The sequence below is a fragment of the Salvia hispanica genome, chromosome 1 (assembly GCF_023119035.1).
Source record: "Salvia hispanica cultivar TCC Black 2014 chromosome 1, UniMelb_Shisp_WGS_1.0, whole genome shotgun sequence".
Lineage (NCBI taxonomy): Eukaryota > Viridiplantae > Streptophyta > Magnoliopsida > Lamiales > Lamiaceae > Salvia > Salvia hispanica.
This window is the reverse complement of record NC_062965.1, coordinates 9,075,273-9,093,474: the sequence shown is the minus strand read 5'-3', so window position 1 is coordinate 9,093,474 and position 18,202 is coordinate 9,075,273. Positions and strand designations below refer to the sequence as shown.

Below are 18,202 nucleotides of genomic sequence, written 5' to 3'. Positions count from 1 at the left end.
ACCCGTGCCCGGTCAAAGTGTGACTCTTAATCAGGGACGGAGGGAGTAATATAATATGTGAGGAAATGAGTTAGTGGAATGTATTGTTCAGTACCAAAGCTAGTAAAAATGAAATTAGACGATTAATAAGGGACATACCAAAATGAAAATAGAAGTGATAGAAAACTGGGATACATAAGTATTACTCCCTCCGTCCACGAAAATTCGTCCCGGTTTGACCGGGCACGGGTTTTAAGAAATGTAATAGAAAGTGAGTTGAAAAGGTTAGTGGATTGTGGGTCCTACTTTTAAAGTATTAGTTTTATAATAAAATGTGAGTAGGAATGAGTTAGTGGAATATGAGGCCCACTACCAAAAATGGTAAAAGTGAAGTGGGACAAATTTTGGGGGACGGACGGAAATGGAAAACTGGGACAAATTTTCGTGGACGGAGGGAGTATTTTTTTTATTTAATCTTATTTTATTTTCTTTTCGCTTTGATACAATTTTAGTTTAAATTCGGTTGGTTATTGATATAATTGTGTATGATATGAATATTAGAGTTGAAAAATTGATAAGCTAAGTGTTTACTTACGTGTATGGAGGAAAAAAGAAATCGAAAAAAGCGAGAAGTGGCAGCACAATTGGCGCTCAACCTAGCATGGCAAAGCATTGCATGAAAAAGAGTAGCACTTGCCAATCTCGTGTCCATACCACCAAAAATCAAGAGAGAAAATCAAAATAATCGAAAAAGTGATCGCGAATGAGCAACGAGGTGGGCGAGGATGGGCTGCGGAAGCCCCTATTGCACACTGGCAGCTGGTACCGAATGGCCGGTCTCCGCTCATCATCCAGCATGATGAGCTCCTCCGCCCAGATCCTCCGTGAATCCATCTCTGTCTATCTCTGCGTTCTAATCGTCGCCCTCGGCCCCATCCAATTTGGTTTCACCGTTAGTCATCTATCTATCTGCCTCTCTATTCTCCATTTTTTTTTTCCATTCTCATGTTTTCTCTTTTCTAGTGCGGATATTCCAATCCTACTCAATCCGATATCATTTCTGATCTTCGCCTCACTATTCCTGAGGTATTATACTACTCCATATGATTGTTTCTCATTTTTAAAAAAAATATAGAGTACTAATATTAACCTTTTTTCATGTTTCAAAGTTTTCCGCATTTGGTTCTTTAGCAAATGTTGGGGCAATGGTTGGTGCAATAGCAAGTGGCCAAATCGCGGAATATATCGGAAGAAAAGGGGTATGTATGTATGTATAATGTAATTTGATTCTCTATTGTTATCCTTATCCTTTAATTGTTTTGTGGCAGTCACTGATGATTGCTTCCATTCCAAACATCCTTGGTTGGCTTGCTATTTCCTTCGCAAAAGTGAGTTTCAGTTTTTGATTTTGGCATTTTGTGATGGAGCTTGAAATTGAATGTTAGTCGACGTTTGCTGATACAGGACTCATCGTTCTTGTTTATGGGAAGACTGCTGGCAGGGTTTGGAGTGGGCATAATCTCCTACACGGTAATTTATGATCAGTCGTACGGTTAAGATGATTCGAATATTGTACAAGTCGATGACAGTCTCCTGTTTGAATGTGCAAGGTGCCAGTATATATAGCAGAGATATCACCCCAAAACCTGAGAGGAAGGCTCGGATGTGTAAACCAGGTTAACTTACTCCTGCATTGCTTTTACCTTTTGCATTTCATTTGGAATGGATTCTTGAATCGAATTTCCTACTCTCATTTAGCTTTCAGTTACAATCGGAATAATGCTGGTGTATGTTTTGGGCCTTTTTTTACCATGGAGAGTTCTTGCAGTTTTAGGTGAGTATTATGTGTAATTGTTTTAGTATCCAACTTCAGTTGTATCTTGAAACTTAAGAGAATCAATTGTTTTGTATCAAAATTAGCACACTATATTATTGGAAAGCATCTCCTATGATCTACCTTGTTCTCATTCCTTAATATGACTCTATTGAGTGGATCCTGTGAGAATGATACCACATTTAGCTGCAGTATGTGCTATGCTTTATCTGCTCGAGCCTTGGAAATGATATCACTTCTAGATATGTATTAATTTGATTATTTCATGTCCAGGAATTTTGCCATGCACATTCTTGATACCTGGTCTGTTTTTCATTCCCGAGTCACCTCGTTGGTTGGTATGAGATATACAAGCTTCAAACAGACCCTTGTCATGCTTCAGATTCATGTCATCTCATTCAACTGTGTTTAAAATCTAGGCCAAAATGGGCCTACACGAAGATGCTGAAACTTCTCTACAAGTTTTACGAGGATTTGAAACAGATATCACAAATGAGTTAAATGAAATTAAGGTATGCTACTCTTTTTTCTTTTTCTCGCATTTGTTTATAAGAGAGTTGTACTTCATTTCATGTGATTCTGTTAACTCACTTTGTTTTGTCAAGAAATCTGTGGCTTCGTCAACCAAAAGAACTGCCATTCGGTTTTCAGAGCTCAAGAGAAGACGCTATTGGTATCCCTTGATGGTACTCTGCATTATCTTTAAAGATTTCTCTCCATACACACAAAGATATTTGTTTCTTCTTGCTCATGCCATGTCGATTCATTGGCTTTCCTGTAGGTGGGAATTGGACTTCTTGTACTCCAGCAATTAAGTGGTATTAATGGCGTTCTTTTCTATTCGAGTAGCATATTTCAATCTGCAGGTCAGGCCTCAAGATATAAATCCATTCAATCCTGAGTTATATGTTTGTAAATCACCAAAGCTGAAATCTTCTTATGACAATTATAAACAGGGATTTCATCAGGTAAAGCAGCAACATGTGGGATTGGGGCAATTCAGGTAAATGGAATAATAAGATAGTCTTCATAATATAAGTAAGCAAGCAAGCTGAGTTTAGATCCTATAATTTTTGAAGGTCATTGTTACTGGGATATCCGCAGCTTTGGTAGATAAAGCGGGTCGCAGGATTCTTCTTATAGTACGCTCACTACTATTACGTTGTTTTGGTTTCTGCGATATGATACGCTAACTATACTCTTTTGTGCAGGTGTCCTCCTCATTAATGACTGCCAGCAGCCTCCTTGTTGCAACTATGTTCTATTTACATGTCTCTACTAATTCTTTATTTTGTATCCAATTCTTAGTATCCTCACCTTTTGATATACTAGTAATTTTCAAACAGGATATTTTACCTGAAAAGTCTCATTCTATCTTGCAAGTATTGGCATTGGTTGGACTTGTGGTATTCTCTACTACTCATATCAGACACACATTCTAATCTATTAACTAGTATACTCCACTTCATTAACCATTTTGTTTCCATATTTCAGATTATGGTGATTGGTTTTTCTGTTGGACTTGGAGCTGTGCCATGGGTTATAATGTCTGAGGTATGAAAATGGAAAAAACATCTTCTGAATCAATCTCCTTACACCTTGAATAGAATAAAAAAAAGCAAACATTTTAATTTCTTAGTATTAACTAGGAGTATTTCACAGATTCTTCCAGTAAGCATTAAAAGCCTTGCTGGCAGTGTAGCAACATTAGCAAATTGGTTCTCAGCATCAGTGGTTACAATGACAGCTAACTTGCTGTTAACCTGGAGTAGTGGAGGTTCTGTGTCTCTCTTGTCTCTACTTATATATATCTATACGCATAAGGTTTGTCTAAGCATCGAGTTTTGGTACAATTTGACAGGGACGTTCGTCATTTATGCCTCGGTATCAGCCTTTACTGTAGCATTTGTGGCTTTGTGGGTTCCTGAAACCAAAGGAAAAACACTAGAAGAAATTCAAGGATTCTTTAGGTGATATATAGTGTTACCAATTACTATTGCTCTCCAAATTGTTTTGTTTGTTGGAAGTTCAATTATGACAAGATACACTTCTTTATTTACAGTAGTTATTTCATTAATCTGAAACATGGTAATGATTTTTTAAATACACTTAAATATGTTCATCTTATTGCTCATTCCCGAGAAAATTTTCTGGCATGAAATTAAAAAAATACGTGTTAAAGATTAAAATAGACATAATAAATTATGAGAGAGTAAAGTACAAATGAGAATAAAGTGTTTGCCAAAAAAAATGATTCAACTATCTTCGCACATCCAAAAAAAATACTCCCTCCGTCCCGCTTTAGCAGTCCCATTGACTTTTCTGCACTCGTTTTGTAAAAATGATAATAAATAGTTAAAGTGGAGAAATAATAAAGTAAAAAAGAGAATAATGTAGAGAAGAGTCTTATCTACGTTATTCTCTTTTTTATTTTATTATTTCTTCAATTTAACTATTTATTATCATTTTTACAAAACGAGTACAGAAAAGTCAATGGGACTGCTAAAGCGGGACGGAGGGAGTATGACTCAACGATAGTAAGCGATGGAGCAATGTCTAACTCAAAGGAATTGTGTGCTCGTAAAGTTAGTAAACATAATGAAAAGAAGAGTATTATATAGTGAGATGTGATTACATTGAGGTCACAGAGATTGCGTTATATCTTTCACAAAAAGCCTTCCTGATGTAACGTTTAATGCAGAAACGATGAGTGGTAGATTTTATCAAGGATCTATTTAGAGTAGGAAAAAATTTAGATAGTTTTATATACTTTTAGCATTTTTTTGAATATTAGTGAGATATTGATAAGATATTAACTAAAAAGTGTAGTGAATAAATAGTTTAAGAAAAGGTATATAGATTATTAAACACTCTAAAACATAAATAGTTGGAATTATAGATTATAAAACACTCTAAAACATAAAATATACACCACTTATTATATAGAAAGTTTGTGCACATTCTATGCATAATAAATACACTCTTATTTAATATTTTAAAATTATGTTTTCACTGAGTCATCTTACTCGTAAATTAATAAACAAAATTAATCACATCACTCATTTTAAGAGTTTTAGGAGATTACTTTTTTCTTCTTTATAAATCGAAAAATGTAGACCAATAAAGAGTGCAACTATAACGTCAAATTTGTTGGCATTACTCTATATAAATTAAATTGATAATACAAATGATTATGTGGTACTCCATATAAATTAAATTAAATACGTAATTATATAGCTAGACATTAACTGTATGAATATTATACATTTTTTAAAATTATTAAATATTTAATAATAATAAGATAATCTAAAAAACTAATTCTATTAAGATGATCTAGAAATTAATTTTATTATAATATTTTTAATATAGCATGAAAATTTATGGACGTGACATACCAAATAGATTGCCATCTTGATATTCCTTGACTATGGAATTTTTTCTCATCCCATACTTTATCTACCTTTTGTCCCTTTTTTCTCTTCTTTTCTCTTACTTGATCAATTTCTCATTAAAACTCGTGCTGTTAATAATGAGACTATTTTTTGTTGACGAGTGTAATATTTTATCAAATCAAGTATAATGTTTTTCTAAATAAAATTAAAAGTTTTAAACAAAAACATATAATATTAGTTAGAATCAGGGTGTGTTAAAAGTATTTAATTTATAAATTAAGTTTGACAAAGTATTATTAAATGGAAAACATCCCATAATTAAAATAACCTTATTAAACAAAATAAAGGAAAAGGAAAAGAAAAAGTTAAAGTTGCGTTTCATTTAGAGTTTGGTGCGTTTAATAAGGTTAATTATAGAAATTAATTAAAATAGTATTATTATTTTCCTTGTTAGCAAGAGGCAGAATACCGTTTGAAGACCACGCGGAGTGCACGTGAGTGTGAAATTTGAATTTGCAAACCCCCTTTTTCTACAATTCAATTTTTTTGAAATCCACTATATCCTCTCTGTCTCTCTACCTTCCCCATTTCAAATTGAAATAGCCGCTATCAATCTCGCTCTCTCTCACCGCCGATTCGCCAACATCTAACCAATTTTCCTCACAATCGGATACATGCTTCGGGTCTTCTTTTGTGTTGCCGAGGGAATTTTGTTGTAAAACAAGATTTTTTTTTGTTTGGATTGCAGCAGGCTGAAGAATAATTCTCTCACTCTAGGGCGATTTGGAGGTGGGGAAGCTTAGGGGTTTTGGTAAACTGTGAGAGCGCAGATGGAGAACTCCGAATCGTCGCAGAGTGTGAGGGTTGCGGTCAATGTCAGACCGCTCGTCACCGCCGAGCTTGTTGTAGGCTGCACTGACTGCGTGACTGTTTATCCGGAGCAGAAACAGGTTTTTTGTTCAACTAATATACTCTCTTTTTTGGATTAGCTTGTGTTTTTGATGATTTCTGTTGAATACATGTGTTATGGATTGAGATTGATTAGTGACACTTTATGTTGCGCCTCTCCTTTTAATTTGTGAATTGTATGCCAGAAGTTTAGCTATTAGCTTGTGATTTTGTTAATTTCTGTTGAGTATATGTGTTATAGATTGGGACTGATTAACACATATGACATTTATGTTGTGCCTCTAATAATTTGTGAATTGTATGCCGAAAATTTAGCTATCCTTGTGTTTTTGTTGAGTATATGCGTTGTAGATTAGGACTGATTAACACAGATTGACACCTACACAAATTGATAGGGTTTTATGTTCTCCCTCTTTATAAATTTGTATAAAAAGTTTAGCTATTAGCTTTTAACTCATGGGTTTTGGTGCACCAGGTTCAAATCGGATCCCATGCTTTCACATTTGACAACGTATTTGGTAGTAGGGGATGTCCGAGTTCAACAATATTTGATGAATGTGTTGCTCCGCTTGTTGATGCCTTATTTCATGGATATAATGGAACGGTACTTGCCTATGGCCAGGTAAGCAAAACAACTTATCCTGAGTTTAGAAAATTTGAAAACAAGCTGGCTCATTACTTTTATTTTGATCATAGACCGGCTCGGGGAAGACTTATACTATGGGCACAAATTATAACGGTGAAGAGCATGGAGATGCCATCCTTCCTAAAGTGATGGATACCATTTTCACAAAAGTCGAATCTATGACAGAGTCTACCGAGTTTTTGATTAGAGTATCCTTTATTGAGGTACCTTGTGCAAAATTGCAAACTTCAAGAGTTCTCGTTTAGATTAATTAATATATTTCATTTGAAGTTGGTTATTAATTAATCTTGATATTTGTAGGTTTTCAAGGAAGACGTGTTTGATTTGCTAGATCCAAAAGCTACAGGCCCTTCAAGAGTTCCCATTCAGATTAGAGAAAAGGTGAGCGGAGGAATTACATTGGCTGGGGTCACGGAGTCAGAGGTGAGGACAAAGGAAGAGATGGCTTCATATCTCCTCCAGGGTTCGCTATCTCGGGCCACAGGGAGCACAAAGATGAATAGCCAATCAAGGTATCATTTTCTTTTGTTATTTCTGGTTTGTAAAGTTTGCAGTATGTATTTATCAAAATGCTTACTGCCATTTCAGTGCACTTTTTTAATCAAGCATACTTTACATGTATAGTGAGTATGGATTCAAACCACAATTGATTTGCTTCTCATCTCAATTTTCTTATTTATCTATAGCCGTTCACATGCCATCTTCACAATCTCAATGGAACAAAGAAGAATAAGTAATTCTTCTGATAGAGATGATGTTGGTGATGATGTTTTGACAGCGAAGCTTCACTTGGTAGATTTAGCAGGTTCTGAGCGTGCTAAACGAACAGGTGCCGACGGATCACGTTTGCAGGAAGGTAATTTTTACTATTTGTTGTGTGACTTATAGATTTGTATGTAGATGTAAATTTTTTTATGTTGTTTGAACACTAGATGAATTTTCTAATTTCTGATTCATGTCATAGGTATACACATTAACAAAGGACTATTGGCTCTTGGAAATGTCATAAGTGCTCTAGGAGATGACAAAAAACGCAAAGAAGGAGGTCATGTTCCTTATCGTGATAGCAAGTTAACACGCATACTACAGGCAAGCTATCTTTTATATTTCCATTCGATTATATCTTTGAAGTATATCAACATTAGCTTCATGCCTTGAGCAGATTATCTTAATCTTTGTAATGTATATCAATTTTTGATTATTTAGTGTTTAATGAAATTATCTTCGTTCTGTCTCAAAAATATTTTCTATGTAAAATATTTGATCAACTAGTACATCATCTTTAACAGGATTCACTGGGAGGCAATTGCAAAACGATTATGATTGGTATGCTTTTGCATATATTACTATTATTTCATTGAAGAACACTTTATTTCTGTAATTCATGATTGATGAAAAAATTGGCATATAAACTATTCTCCCAACGTTATCAAATTATTGTTTTGGATTTTAACAGCATGTGTAAGCCCTGCTGACACAAATGCTGAGGAGACGCTTAATACATTGAAGTATGCCAACCGTGCAAGGAATATTCAGAATAAGGCAATTGTAAGTTAGAAGATTAGTAGTCATCTCTACTCATCATCATAGTTTGTAACTTAAAAACCTGATATGTTTAAATTTGTAGATCAACCGTGATCCCGCGACAGCTGAGTTGCAAAGATTGCGAAGTCAAATTGAACAACTCCAGTCAGAGTTACTTTATGTTCGCGGAGACTCAAATGCACCCACTGAAGAACTTAAAGTAAAATATTCACCAATTTAATGCTTTATTTGATCCAAGACTCTTCTGAGTTAAAACATGACATAACGATTTACAAAATCTTCTTTTCACCAATATATGTTATCTCTTTTTTTAATACTACTAATTTACTGCAACTTCTTGGTTTTCCCTTTAATACTCACTTCATAATTTTTTATTGACAGATTCTTAAGCATAAAGTATCCTTACTTGAAGCTAGTAAAACTGAGTTACAGGAGGCACTTCAGGAATGTCGAATCAGTCATGAGCATCTGAAGCAACGAGCTATTGATGCTCAGGTTGGCATTATGTTGATGTCAATTTGAATTTTTGCTCATGCCTACATATTTTTGGAGATGAAAGAAATGCTACTCGTCTTATCCATACTAATCTACTTAATCCTATTACAGGTGGAAAAGGATAGACTGGTTATGCTAGTAGAATCTATTCGAAATGGAAATCCTATTGATGAGATTAATGACAAATCTGATAAGGTTGAGTTCTTAATCATCTTAAACTTTTTATCCGATCAACATTTTCATGGACTACTCAGTCTGGATTGTTCTTTCTTCCTTGTTTGACGAAATTATTTCCTCAGGATTTTGATTTGGTGAAAAGTTATGTCACTAAGATTCAAAAACTAGAATGTGAACTAGTAAGATTACAGAGTTCAAGCCACTTAAGGCATGGAAATTCTGATGATTTTCTTTATTCGGAAGACGATGGAACTCACTCAAGAAATTTGTTAATGGATGTTGATATCAGATCTGAAGAAACTGATGGTATGCTACCACCTACTATTTAAAATTCAATGTTTCTGGCAGATATTGTTTGCAGCTGCTTCATTTTTGTGTCATTATAACAAGTTAACAATGGTTAGATAGTTATGTTGTTTACAAGTAAGCTGAATTATATTGATTACTGCATGATCTCATCTTCTGACATCTTGCAGTTGTGGTGGAAGATGTGGAAAAAGAGCTTGAACATTCTTCTATTCAGGAGCAACTGGATAGAGAACTGCAAGAATTGGACAAAAAACTTGAGCAGAAGGAGGTAAGTATCTTGGCCAGCATTTTAAGTTTGCAGGCCTACTAACTTCATATATAAAATTTCCAGTTTTCTTGGACATGCATACACCGACTCATTGCCTTTCATCTCTTTCTCATTTAGGCTGAAATGAAGCGTTTTGCAAGTGGTGATACATCAGTCCTTAAACAGCATTATGAGAAGAAAGTACACGAACTACAAAATGAGATATTGACTCAACAGGTGTGGTTTCTTCACTGTTTTTTGTTCAATGATGATCTATATTCAGAGGCCTGTATCTAAATTTTGTTGTCTTTCACGTTAATAGAAAGAGATCGAAGAACTTAGGCTCAAGAGTGAAAATATCCCTTCCAATTCTGATAGTAGTGCTCAAAAGTTGAAGGAGGAGTATCTTCAGAAATTGAATGTTCTTGAGAAACAGGTAGATAATAAAGAAACATGACTTTCCAAATCAACATTCTTGTTATAACTCCATCATTTCTTGAGGTTTCCTTGTGCTCTGTTGATGACTCTGTTATCTCTACAGGTGGCTGAGTTGAAGAAAAAACAGGATGCTCAAAATCAATTGCTGAGACAAAAACAAAAGAGTGATGAAGCTGCTAAAAAACTAAATGATGAGATACAGAGGATAAAGACTCATAAGGTTACTTCATCATGTTGTTTGCTGCTTTACATAGAAGTCTTGGTCTCCACTTTCTGACTGATTTTATTGTTTGTGTAAAGGTCCAACTGCAACATAAGATCAAGCAAGAATCTGAGCAATTCAGACAGTGGAAAGCATCAAGGGAAAAGGAAGTGCTTCAGGTAATTTTGTTCTAATAGTTACTTTGAGCAACTCTGAGCTTCTACCTAAAAAACGCATCTCTCTTTTCACTCTAGTTGCTTAATATTGAACAATACATTGTAGAGAAAACAAAATTCCTAAGGAATAAATATGTGAGGTGAATTTGCTTTATTATGCTTTTAATTTGTTATGTAACTAACTGACCATTTGGAAGTGTCTTTTCTATAGCTAAAAAAGGAAGGAAGAAGGAATGAATATGAGATGCATAAGCTATTGGCACTAAACCAGAGGCAAAAGCTGGTAATTATTTTTACACTTGGTCATAATTCTTTTATATTTAGGATATCTGGATTTTATGATGAATTGTTTCATGTCAGGTTTTGCAAAGAAAAACTGAAGAGGCTGCAAATGCTACAAAGCGTCTTAAAGAGTTGCTAGATTCTCGGAAAGCTCCATCACGTGAAACATCTGGTTCAATTCTATTTGATCATATTCATTTTGCATAATAGTAAAAGATTCTTATAATATTGTGATTTTAACTTTCACTGTTGACATTTATGCAGGTGTAGGAAGTAACAAAGGTCCTGGAATCCCGGTATGTGTCTAGGTGTCTCTACCAGCGGGGAAAACATTTCCCCCCTCTCATTTGTGCATGTTGCGACCACATATACATTCTTGTTGTTGGTTATTGTAATTTGTGTAAATCCAATAATTCGCAATATCTTATTTCGTCCTCAAGGTATTAGTGCAGACTATTGAACATGAACTTGAGGTAACTATTGGAGTGCATGAGGTGCGGTCAGAGTATGAGCGGCAAATGAAAGAGTAAGTGCACAATCACTCCCACTAATCATGTCCATTCTACTTTTGCAGTTGAATATGTATCATAGCACTTCAGTTTTTGTTTTCTTTTCTTAGCAGCTTTATTCATCTATGACTTATCTTGTATATTTTGTTTTGCTTTCTATATTTTGGTCTAGACGAACAGTTTTATTTATATCTGCAATTTGGCATAAGGAACAGCCAGTAAACCTTTTTGTTTGTTACCACTTTTGGACAATGCATAGAGTTTATATGCGATGACGTCAATTTGGAGGGGTAGGGTTGTCTGGAAGGAGGGCGTGTAACTAATTACTGTACCTTTTGTATTATGAAGTTGTTACCCATTTTTAAGCCTGAGCATATATATATCAGCAACCAGAATAGCAATAATCTCATATGTTACAACTCGTGATGAAGGTTTTAAAAAATCACCCACTCTATAATTTTTTACATATAGCCCATATTCTTATTGTGATCTCTATATACATATAGGAGGGCTAGAATGGCTGAAGAGCTTGCAAGGCTGAAAGAAGAAGCATTGATTGAGAAGCAGCAGAACTTCAGGTCTGAAATTACAGACCAAGTATTCTTTTTCATATATTATTCCGTGGTTTCATTGACTAAATAATTTTTTTAATTCATCGACTGTAGTGAGTTCCCAGAAGCAATGTCTCCTGGTGCTAGAAACTCCAGAATTTTTGCCCTTGAGAATATGCTTGCTACCTCTTCAAGCACCCTTGTTTCCATGGCATCTCAACTATCAGAAGCTGAGGAGCGTGAACGGGCATTTAGTGGCAGAGGAAGGTGGAACCAAGTTCGGTCTCTTGCTGAAGCAAAGAATGTTATGAACTTCCTTTTTAACTTGGCATCATCCTCTAGGTAAGTAATTTTGCCATAACCTTCCAATGGTTTATGAATTTCTTAGCTTGATGGCTTTCTTCTCACATATTTAACTATTCACAGATGCCAGCTAAGAGATAGAGAAGTTGACTGCAGAGAAAAAGACTCTGAAATTAGAGACCTGAAGGAAAAAGTTGTTAATTTGGTAAGACAAATAGAGCTAAAGAAGGCAGAATTCAGTCGTCGGGAAAATTTAATGGTGAGGCACAATGTTTCCTGCAACTATTTTGTACTCCTGGTTTAGTGCAACTATGTGGCAATGTTTAATACTGTTGTTAGTTTTACGACTTCTATTATTGTTTATTAAATTTACAAGTTGTCGAAACTTGTTTGAGTGTGGTTTTCATGTTTTAATTGATAGATGTTGTCATTGGAGAGACTATCAAATCGAAACGGAGGCCCTGAGAATATGACGAGTGATAATGACAAACATGTTTATGACTTGCGGCCTAAGGTTTGTATATATTGTTGACATTGTTTGTTCATTCTTCTTCTACTTCATTTTTAAGAAAGAATAACCTTTTCTTGACATGATTTGTTTTCAACAATATAATGATGATATTACATGATTTAGGGGACTGGAAGCTCCACAGTTCTCAGTAGTGGAGCATATGATTTGGAGCTTCTAGAAGATATGGATACATCAGATGACGAACAACCAAATCTAGATGATGATGAGGATGGCGAGTGGAGCCAAACAAGAGAAAGGAAAAGACGCCAATCGAAAAGAAGAACTTCCAAAGTGGTTGATTTAGGGGTATGTTGTACTTGCAGCAAATATTCTTCCTGCAAAACCTCGAGATGTGAATGCCGTGCTGCGAACGGAAGTTGTAGTTCGTCGTGCAGCTGTGGGACCAATAAATGCAGCAATAGGGAAGCAAATACGAAAGACATGCTGGATCTGTCTGAAAATATGTCACTGCATGAGGAAGCAGAGATGAGTCATGATCTTGCTGCTCATGGTGCAATGCTGCTTGGATCTGCTCTTTCTGGAAAGCCTGCCAACCAAAACACTGATGGTACCGTGCGGAAGCCATTATCTGACATTGGAAATAACCTTGTAAGTGTAATTCAAATGATATGTTTGGTAACTGTATAATTTGTCAATCCACAATGTCTTGCAAATATATACTTCTGTCTTGTTAATGTTTCAGGGATTATCTAGTATTCCAAAGCCAGCTCTTAGGAAGAAATGGCACAAGTCAGCCATCCAGCTTGTGCCGGCTACTCCACCTGTATCTCATTCTCAGAACGGAGACGGCCCTGAACAACCGAAAGCTAGTGGAGAAAATGACATTCCGTTAAAACTACCAAGAGCAATGCGCTCTACATTGACAAACAACAATCAGCTGAAACAGAGGAATGTAGAGCAGTCGAGCGAGTTGGTTGAAACTGATATCTGCACATCGTCATCTCTCGGAAGTCCTCGACAAGCAAATGCAAGAAATGGGAAAGAAAACAAGGGAACGTAAGCCTCTTGATGCGTATGTACATGTTGCTTCCGCCAGTTCTATTCTAGTCTCCTTTGCTATCCTTTAGAAGATAATTATTGAGGAAATGTAAGAGTGCAAAAGCTTGCGTTTGCCCACTAAACATTGTGTAACAACGAAAAGTTTGGATTGATTTGCCCTGAAATTTGACTGATAATTTTTACGATCTCAAATTTATTCACTTTACATGAAGCATACGGCAATGCTGGAAATGTATATAGGAAGAAAACTTCATTCGGTTGCAAGGATAAAGTTATAATGCCTCTTTGAACAAAAATAAATTAAAGTTTTGGGAGCTTTATAAATTTAAACTATGGTAAATTGTTGGAATAATAACATAGTTTTGTCAATTTTTGGTTAACCACTCAACTTTAAAAAAAGTTATTATAACTAACATTGTTCTCAATTATTACTATAAACTTGGATTTTGACGATTTTAATTTGTGTAGAAACCAAAATATGTATCACTCACAAAAGCCATATGTTCAAGCATGAAAAATACTAACTATAAGATTAGGCTAATAATATATTGAGTAGTGATTTAGAGACATAATGTCTCCAAGCCATAATAATATTGTGACTAATTTATCCTAACATTAAAATATTAAATAGATATATACCTAATTAAGGAAAATTTAACCAAATTAATTATTCTTATCTAAATGCATATATGTTAATTGGAGATAAACTTAATCATGCAACTAGAGTAATGAATTTAAAAATTTTTCAATCAAAACCATTCTTGTCGTGTAAATTTTTAAAATAATTAATTAAAAAATCAGTAATTTAGATTACCAGTATTAATTAACACACTACATAACTAAATTATTATATTTAATTGTAAAATAATTTGATTACTTAAATAGCATCATATGCTTTTTCAAATAGATTTTACGTTGTGCTATTCTTTCATAACTTATTTTTTTCCTTAAATTTTCTGAAACATTTTGTCAATATAGTAACAATGAAATCATTCATTTAATAGTATATGAAAAAATATGTAAAAAATTAAACATTTATCTTATTCAAATTGGTTTATATAATAAAATAATATACTATTTTTTCATTATCTTTTCAATTTTTTTGTTATTTTTCTTTGCTTTAACTAAATTTAATATTTTTTATTTAATTAAGCTAGGGCGTCTAATATTTTAATATAACTATTTAGTTTTAAAATATTAAATAGATGAGTTAAGAAAATACAATTAATTTTTATTCAGATTCAAATCTACCGTTTTAAATGTTAAAAATCAAAGAAATTATTAATTTAATACAAAAATAATTGGATGAATCTACTTTTCTCATTTTAGATTATTTTAATATACCACATGTCAACTACTACTAATTGATTAATAATTAAAAGTAATAAGAATCATAAACTCTGCTAATATTATAAGATAGTGCGGAGTATTATTTGTTTAGAGTTAGGAATTCTAATATTTGCAAAAAAAAGAGTGAGGGAATATTAAATATGTAGCTTTAAAATGTTAAATATATAAGTTAAGAACATGCGATTATTTATTGATCACTGTTAAACATAATCTTTCAAAAATTATAAATTAAAGAAATTATAATTTTGTAAAATAAAGAATTAAACTTAAAATCATAAACACTAGACTCAATTAGCATTCGTACACCATGTATCAAATTTAATTTATTGCATGTTATAGTTAAATATTTTAATATATTTAAAATATGAAATAAATGATATAAGAACATATGATTTTATCGAGGTTCAACTATAATGGTCCAAGATTTAAGAATTTAAAAAAATCAAAATAAAAAAATAAAAAATTAGAACTAGAGAATTCTTAAAATCAAAACCATATACTCACTTAATTAGTAGTATTAATATATAATATAGTATTATCAAATTTTAATGTGTTGGGTGTTATATTAAAGTGAGCTAAAAAATTTATTATTTTTTAAAGATTATTGTGAATAAAAAGTGATTAAAAGAATAAGTTTATCAATGTTGAAGATTATAGTATTATAATTACAAAGTAATTATTTTTTGTCACATGTTATAGTAACTCTAAGTATTTACAGTTCAAAAATATTAGATAACTAATTATTTATATTTTATAGCGCTAATTATTTGTTAAAAATTATTTAAATTCACATTTATAAAGACTAATTCATTAAGAAGTCTGAAATTATTTGTTTGCTGATAAATCTTATTTTATTTGTAGACAAAATGTACACTAAATATATAAAGCTAATAAAATTAATATTTAAAATTTTAAAGAAATATCTTTAAGTAAATGCATTAAAATGGGCATATATAAAAAAAGTTATCAAATCATGTTTTAAACAATTAGATGATTGCTACATGTTATTAAATGCATGCATCATCTATGCATAATCAAAATTTATATCCTTAAATAGGTGTATTTAGTAAACAAATTAATGTAGGGGTAATAAAGTACATATACAAAATATAAATTTAATTAAAAATATGATATAATATATACTTACCATTTTAAGCATTATGGCTTGGAGACATTATGTCTCCAAAACATTTTCCTAATATATTTTAGCTTTTAGGTTATGCAATTTCCACCAGATCCAAATCAATGGAATAATTAAGGAAAATATTAAAATTAAGATATAAATTAGTTCTTTTGAAAGTCGTACAGTTGACTAAAATTTGATTATTCATGTTTACCTCAATTATATATATAAAATAATTTTAGATGTTAAAATATACTAGTTAACAAAATAAAGTGGAATAATTAAATCCATTATATGCATTATACTGAAAAAATAAAATATATACACCGTATATTGTATCTCTCTAAAAATGCTACTCTATCTGTGCATAGAAATATACCATTTGAGACGGCATGGGTTTTAATGCGTGATTGGTTAAATAAGAGAAAATGAGAAAATGTAGTTGAAATCGCATTAGTGAATGATGAGACCCACATTATTAGCAGTGTTTGTTTGTATGAAAATGTTTCTATAAATAAATATGAACTGTTTTTATGGGACTAACGTAAAAAGAAATATTCTCTCCATCCACAAAATATAGTCCCATTTGTGGACGACACAAGTTTTAATACTCCCTCCGTCTCACGTTACTTGAGTCGTATTCCTTTTTGGGTTGTCCCAAGTTACTTGAGTCATTTCTCTTTTTAGCTAAAAACAAAACATTTAATCACACTTACTTTATTATTTCTTTTACTTTATTCTCTCCCCTCTCTTACTTTATTCACTCCTCCACTTTATTTAACTCACTAAACATAACTTTCTTAAATCTCGTGCCGAAAAGAAATACCGCAAGTAACGTCGGAGAGAGAGAGTAAGAAATTGGTAAAGTAAGAGAGAAGGAGAAAAAATAGGTAAAATATGAGAGATATGGAGAAAAAGTAAATAAAGTAGGAAAGAGATGAGAAAAAATGGAAAAAGTATGAGAGAGAAACTTAATATTTTTAGAAATAAGACTTTTTATATGAATATCTCAAAATGACAAAAGGAGACTCTTCTTCGTGGACGGAGGAAGTATGACAAAAATAAACAAAATTACGAATACTGACATAAATCAAAACATGAAAGTAGTGATAAACCAAACATTTAAAAAATATATATAAATACTTCCATAATAAAATTTGCATAATTCGCCTAGCTACATGATTTAAAAAAAAAGAATGAAAATATGAGAGGGGAAAAGAAAATAGAGTTAGAGAAATTGTAACATTAGGGCGTTTGAAAATATTAATGCTAAAAAAATAGACATAAATAGCATGGAAAAAATAAAGTTTAAATCAACATTAAAGTATTTAGTTCATTGTGAAAATTATTTAGTGCCATACAACATCAATACCATGAGTTAAACAAAGTAGGAAATAAGTTGGAACTAATTACAATGCAACCTCTTTTTGTGATAATGATGATATTTAGTATAGGTTTCTTGTTTTCATTTTTTTTCCAACATGCATGGATCTAATTACCAAATACAAGTTCAGTGATGCACATTGGGCTTGGGCAAGAAATTAGATAGGGGTTGAGTTGCAAGGTGGTTCTTGGTGACCTTCAGGCTGAAAATGATCTAAATCCGGTAATATGTTGAAATTAAAAATAAATTGTAATTAGTTGATATTGTTTTTCTTTATTAGATAGTGTTTAGTTATTAGTTGGTAGTTTATATTTTTCCTTAGCCTATATAAGGCATCTTACTGTAATTTGTAGATTAACACTTCCAAAAATGTAGTCAATTAGTGAAGTTTTTCCTTTTTCCGCTCTTCTCTCCCGTACTACAGTTTTTCCCCAATTTTATCAGTTTCTTCATCCTCCATAGATGGAGGTTTCAATCCAAATCAATTCTACATTTTCAACATAATACACCAACACAAAGCAAAGAAACGAGATCGTCCAAGCCAGTGCATATGATGCTAGCTTGGAGGACATGGTTGGATACTCCCGATCTGAAAGAGCTAGATCTTTCTATCAGGAAAATCCCGATGTAAACTTTGAATGAATGTATCGATGAACAAACGAAACAATGAAATGAAGGTGTAAAAGAGAGAGTAGGTTTTTGGAGTGATTAACTAACTCATAACAAACATTTGGCATTTAACCTACGACTAGTGAGATAGATTTGAGTTTGTCAAAAAGTTGAAGGTGGTGATGCTGCCTGGAATGATTCATTTTCAAAC

At 32.8% G+C, this 18,202-nt stretch overlaps 2 protein-coding genes across 2 annotated transcripts; both read left to right on the top strand.

Moving 5' to 3' along the window:
• Nucleotides 1-702: 702 nt before the first annotated feature.
• Nucleotides 703-3,897, top strand: LOC125200831 (sugar transporter ERD6-like 6). Its single transcript, XM_048098622.1, has 18 exons — nucleotides 703-931; nucleotides 1,003-1,065; nucleotides 1,149-1,238; nucleotides 1,308-1,367; nucleotides 1,444-1,509; nucleotides 1,590-1,655; nucleotides 1,738-1,813; nucleotides 2,087-2,151; nucleotides 2,233-2,325; nucleotides 2,419-2,499; nucleotides 2,595-2,679; nucleotides 2,770-2,816; nucleotides 2,893-2,955; nucleotides 3,025-3,084; nucleotides 3,160-3,219; nucleotides 3,308-3,367; nucleotides 3,476-3,590; nucleotides 3,675-3,897. Exons 1-18 carry the CDS (start codon nucleotides 743-745, stop codon nucleotides 3,785-3,787), a joined length of 1,452 nt encoding a protein of 483 aa, XP_047954579.1. The 5' UTR covers nucleotides 703-742; the 3' UTR covers nucleotides 3,788-3,897.
• Nucleotides 3,898-5,779: 1,882 nt separating this feature from the next.
• On the top strand, nucleotides 5,780-13,730 carry LOC125202279 (kinesin-like protein KIN-4C). Its single transcript, XM_048100650.1, has 27 exons — nucleotides 5,780-6,155; nucleotides 6,590-6,736; nucleotides 6,811-6,963; nucleotides 7,061-7,272; nucleotides 7,447-7,616; nucleotides 7,725-7,849; nucleotides 8,050-8,086; nucleotides 8,217-8,308; nucleotides 8,388-8,504; nucleotides 8,687-8,800; nucleotides 8,912-8,995; nucleotides 9,100-9,283; nucleotides 9,454-9,554; nucleotides 9,672-9,770; nucleotides 9,856-9,969; nucleotides 10,075-10,191; nucleotides 10,272-10,352; nucleotides 10,561-10,632; nucleotides 10,710-10,803; nucleotides 10,896-10,927; nucleotides 11,072-11,157; nucleotides 11,647-11,718; nucleotides 11,806-12,033; nucleotides 12,118-12,253; nucleotides 12,416-12,508; nucleotides 12,629-13,114; nucleotides 13,209-13,730. Exons 1-27 carry the CDS (start codon nucleotides 6,036-6,038, stop codon nucleotides 13,524-13,526), a joined length of 3,684 nt encoding a protein of 1,227 aa, XP_047956607.1. The 5' UTR covers nucleotides 5,780-6,035; the 3' UTR covers nucleotides 13,527-13,730.
• Nucleotides 13,731-18,202: the final 4,472 nt, after the last annotated feature.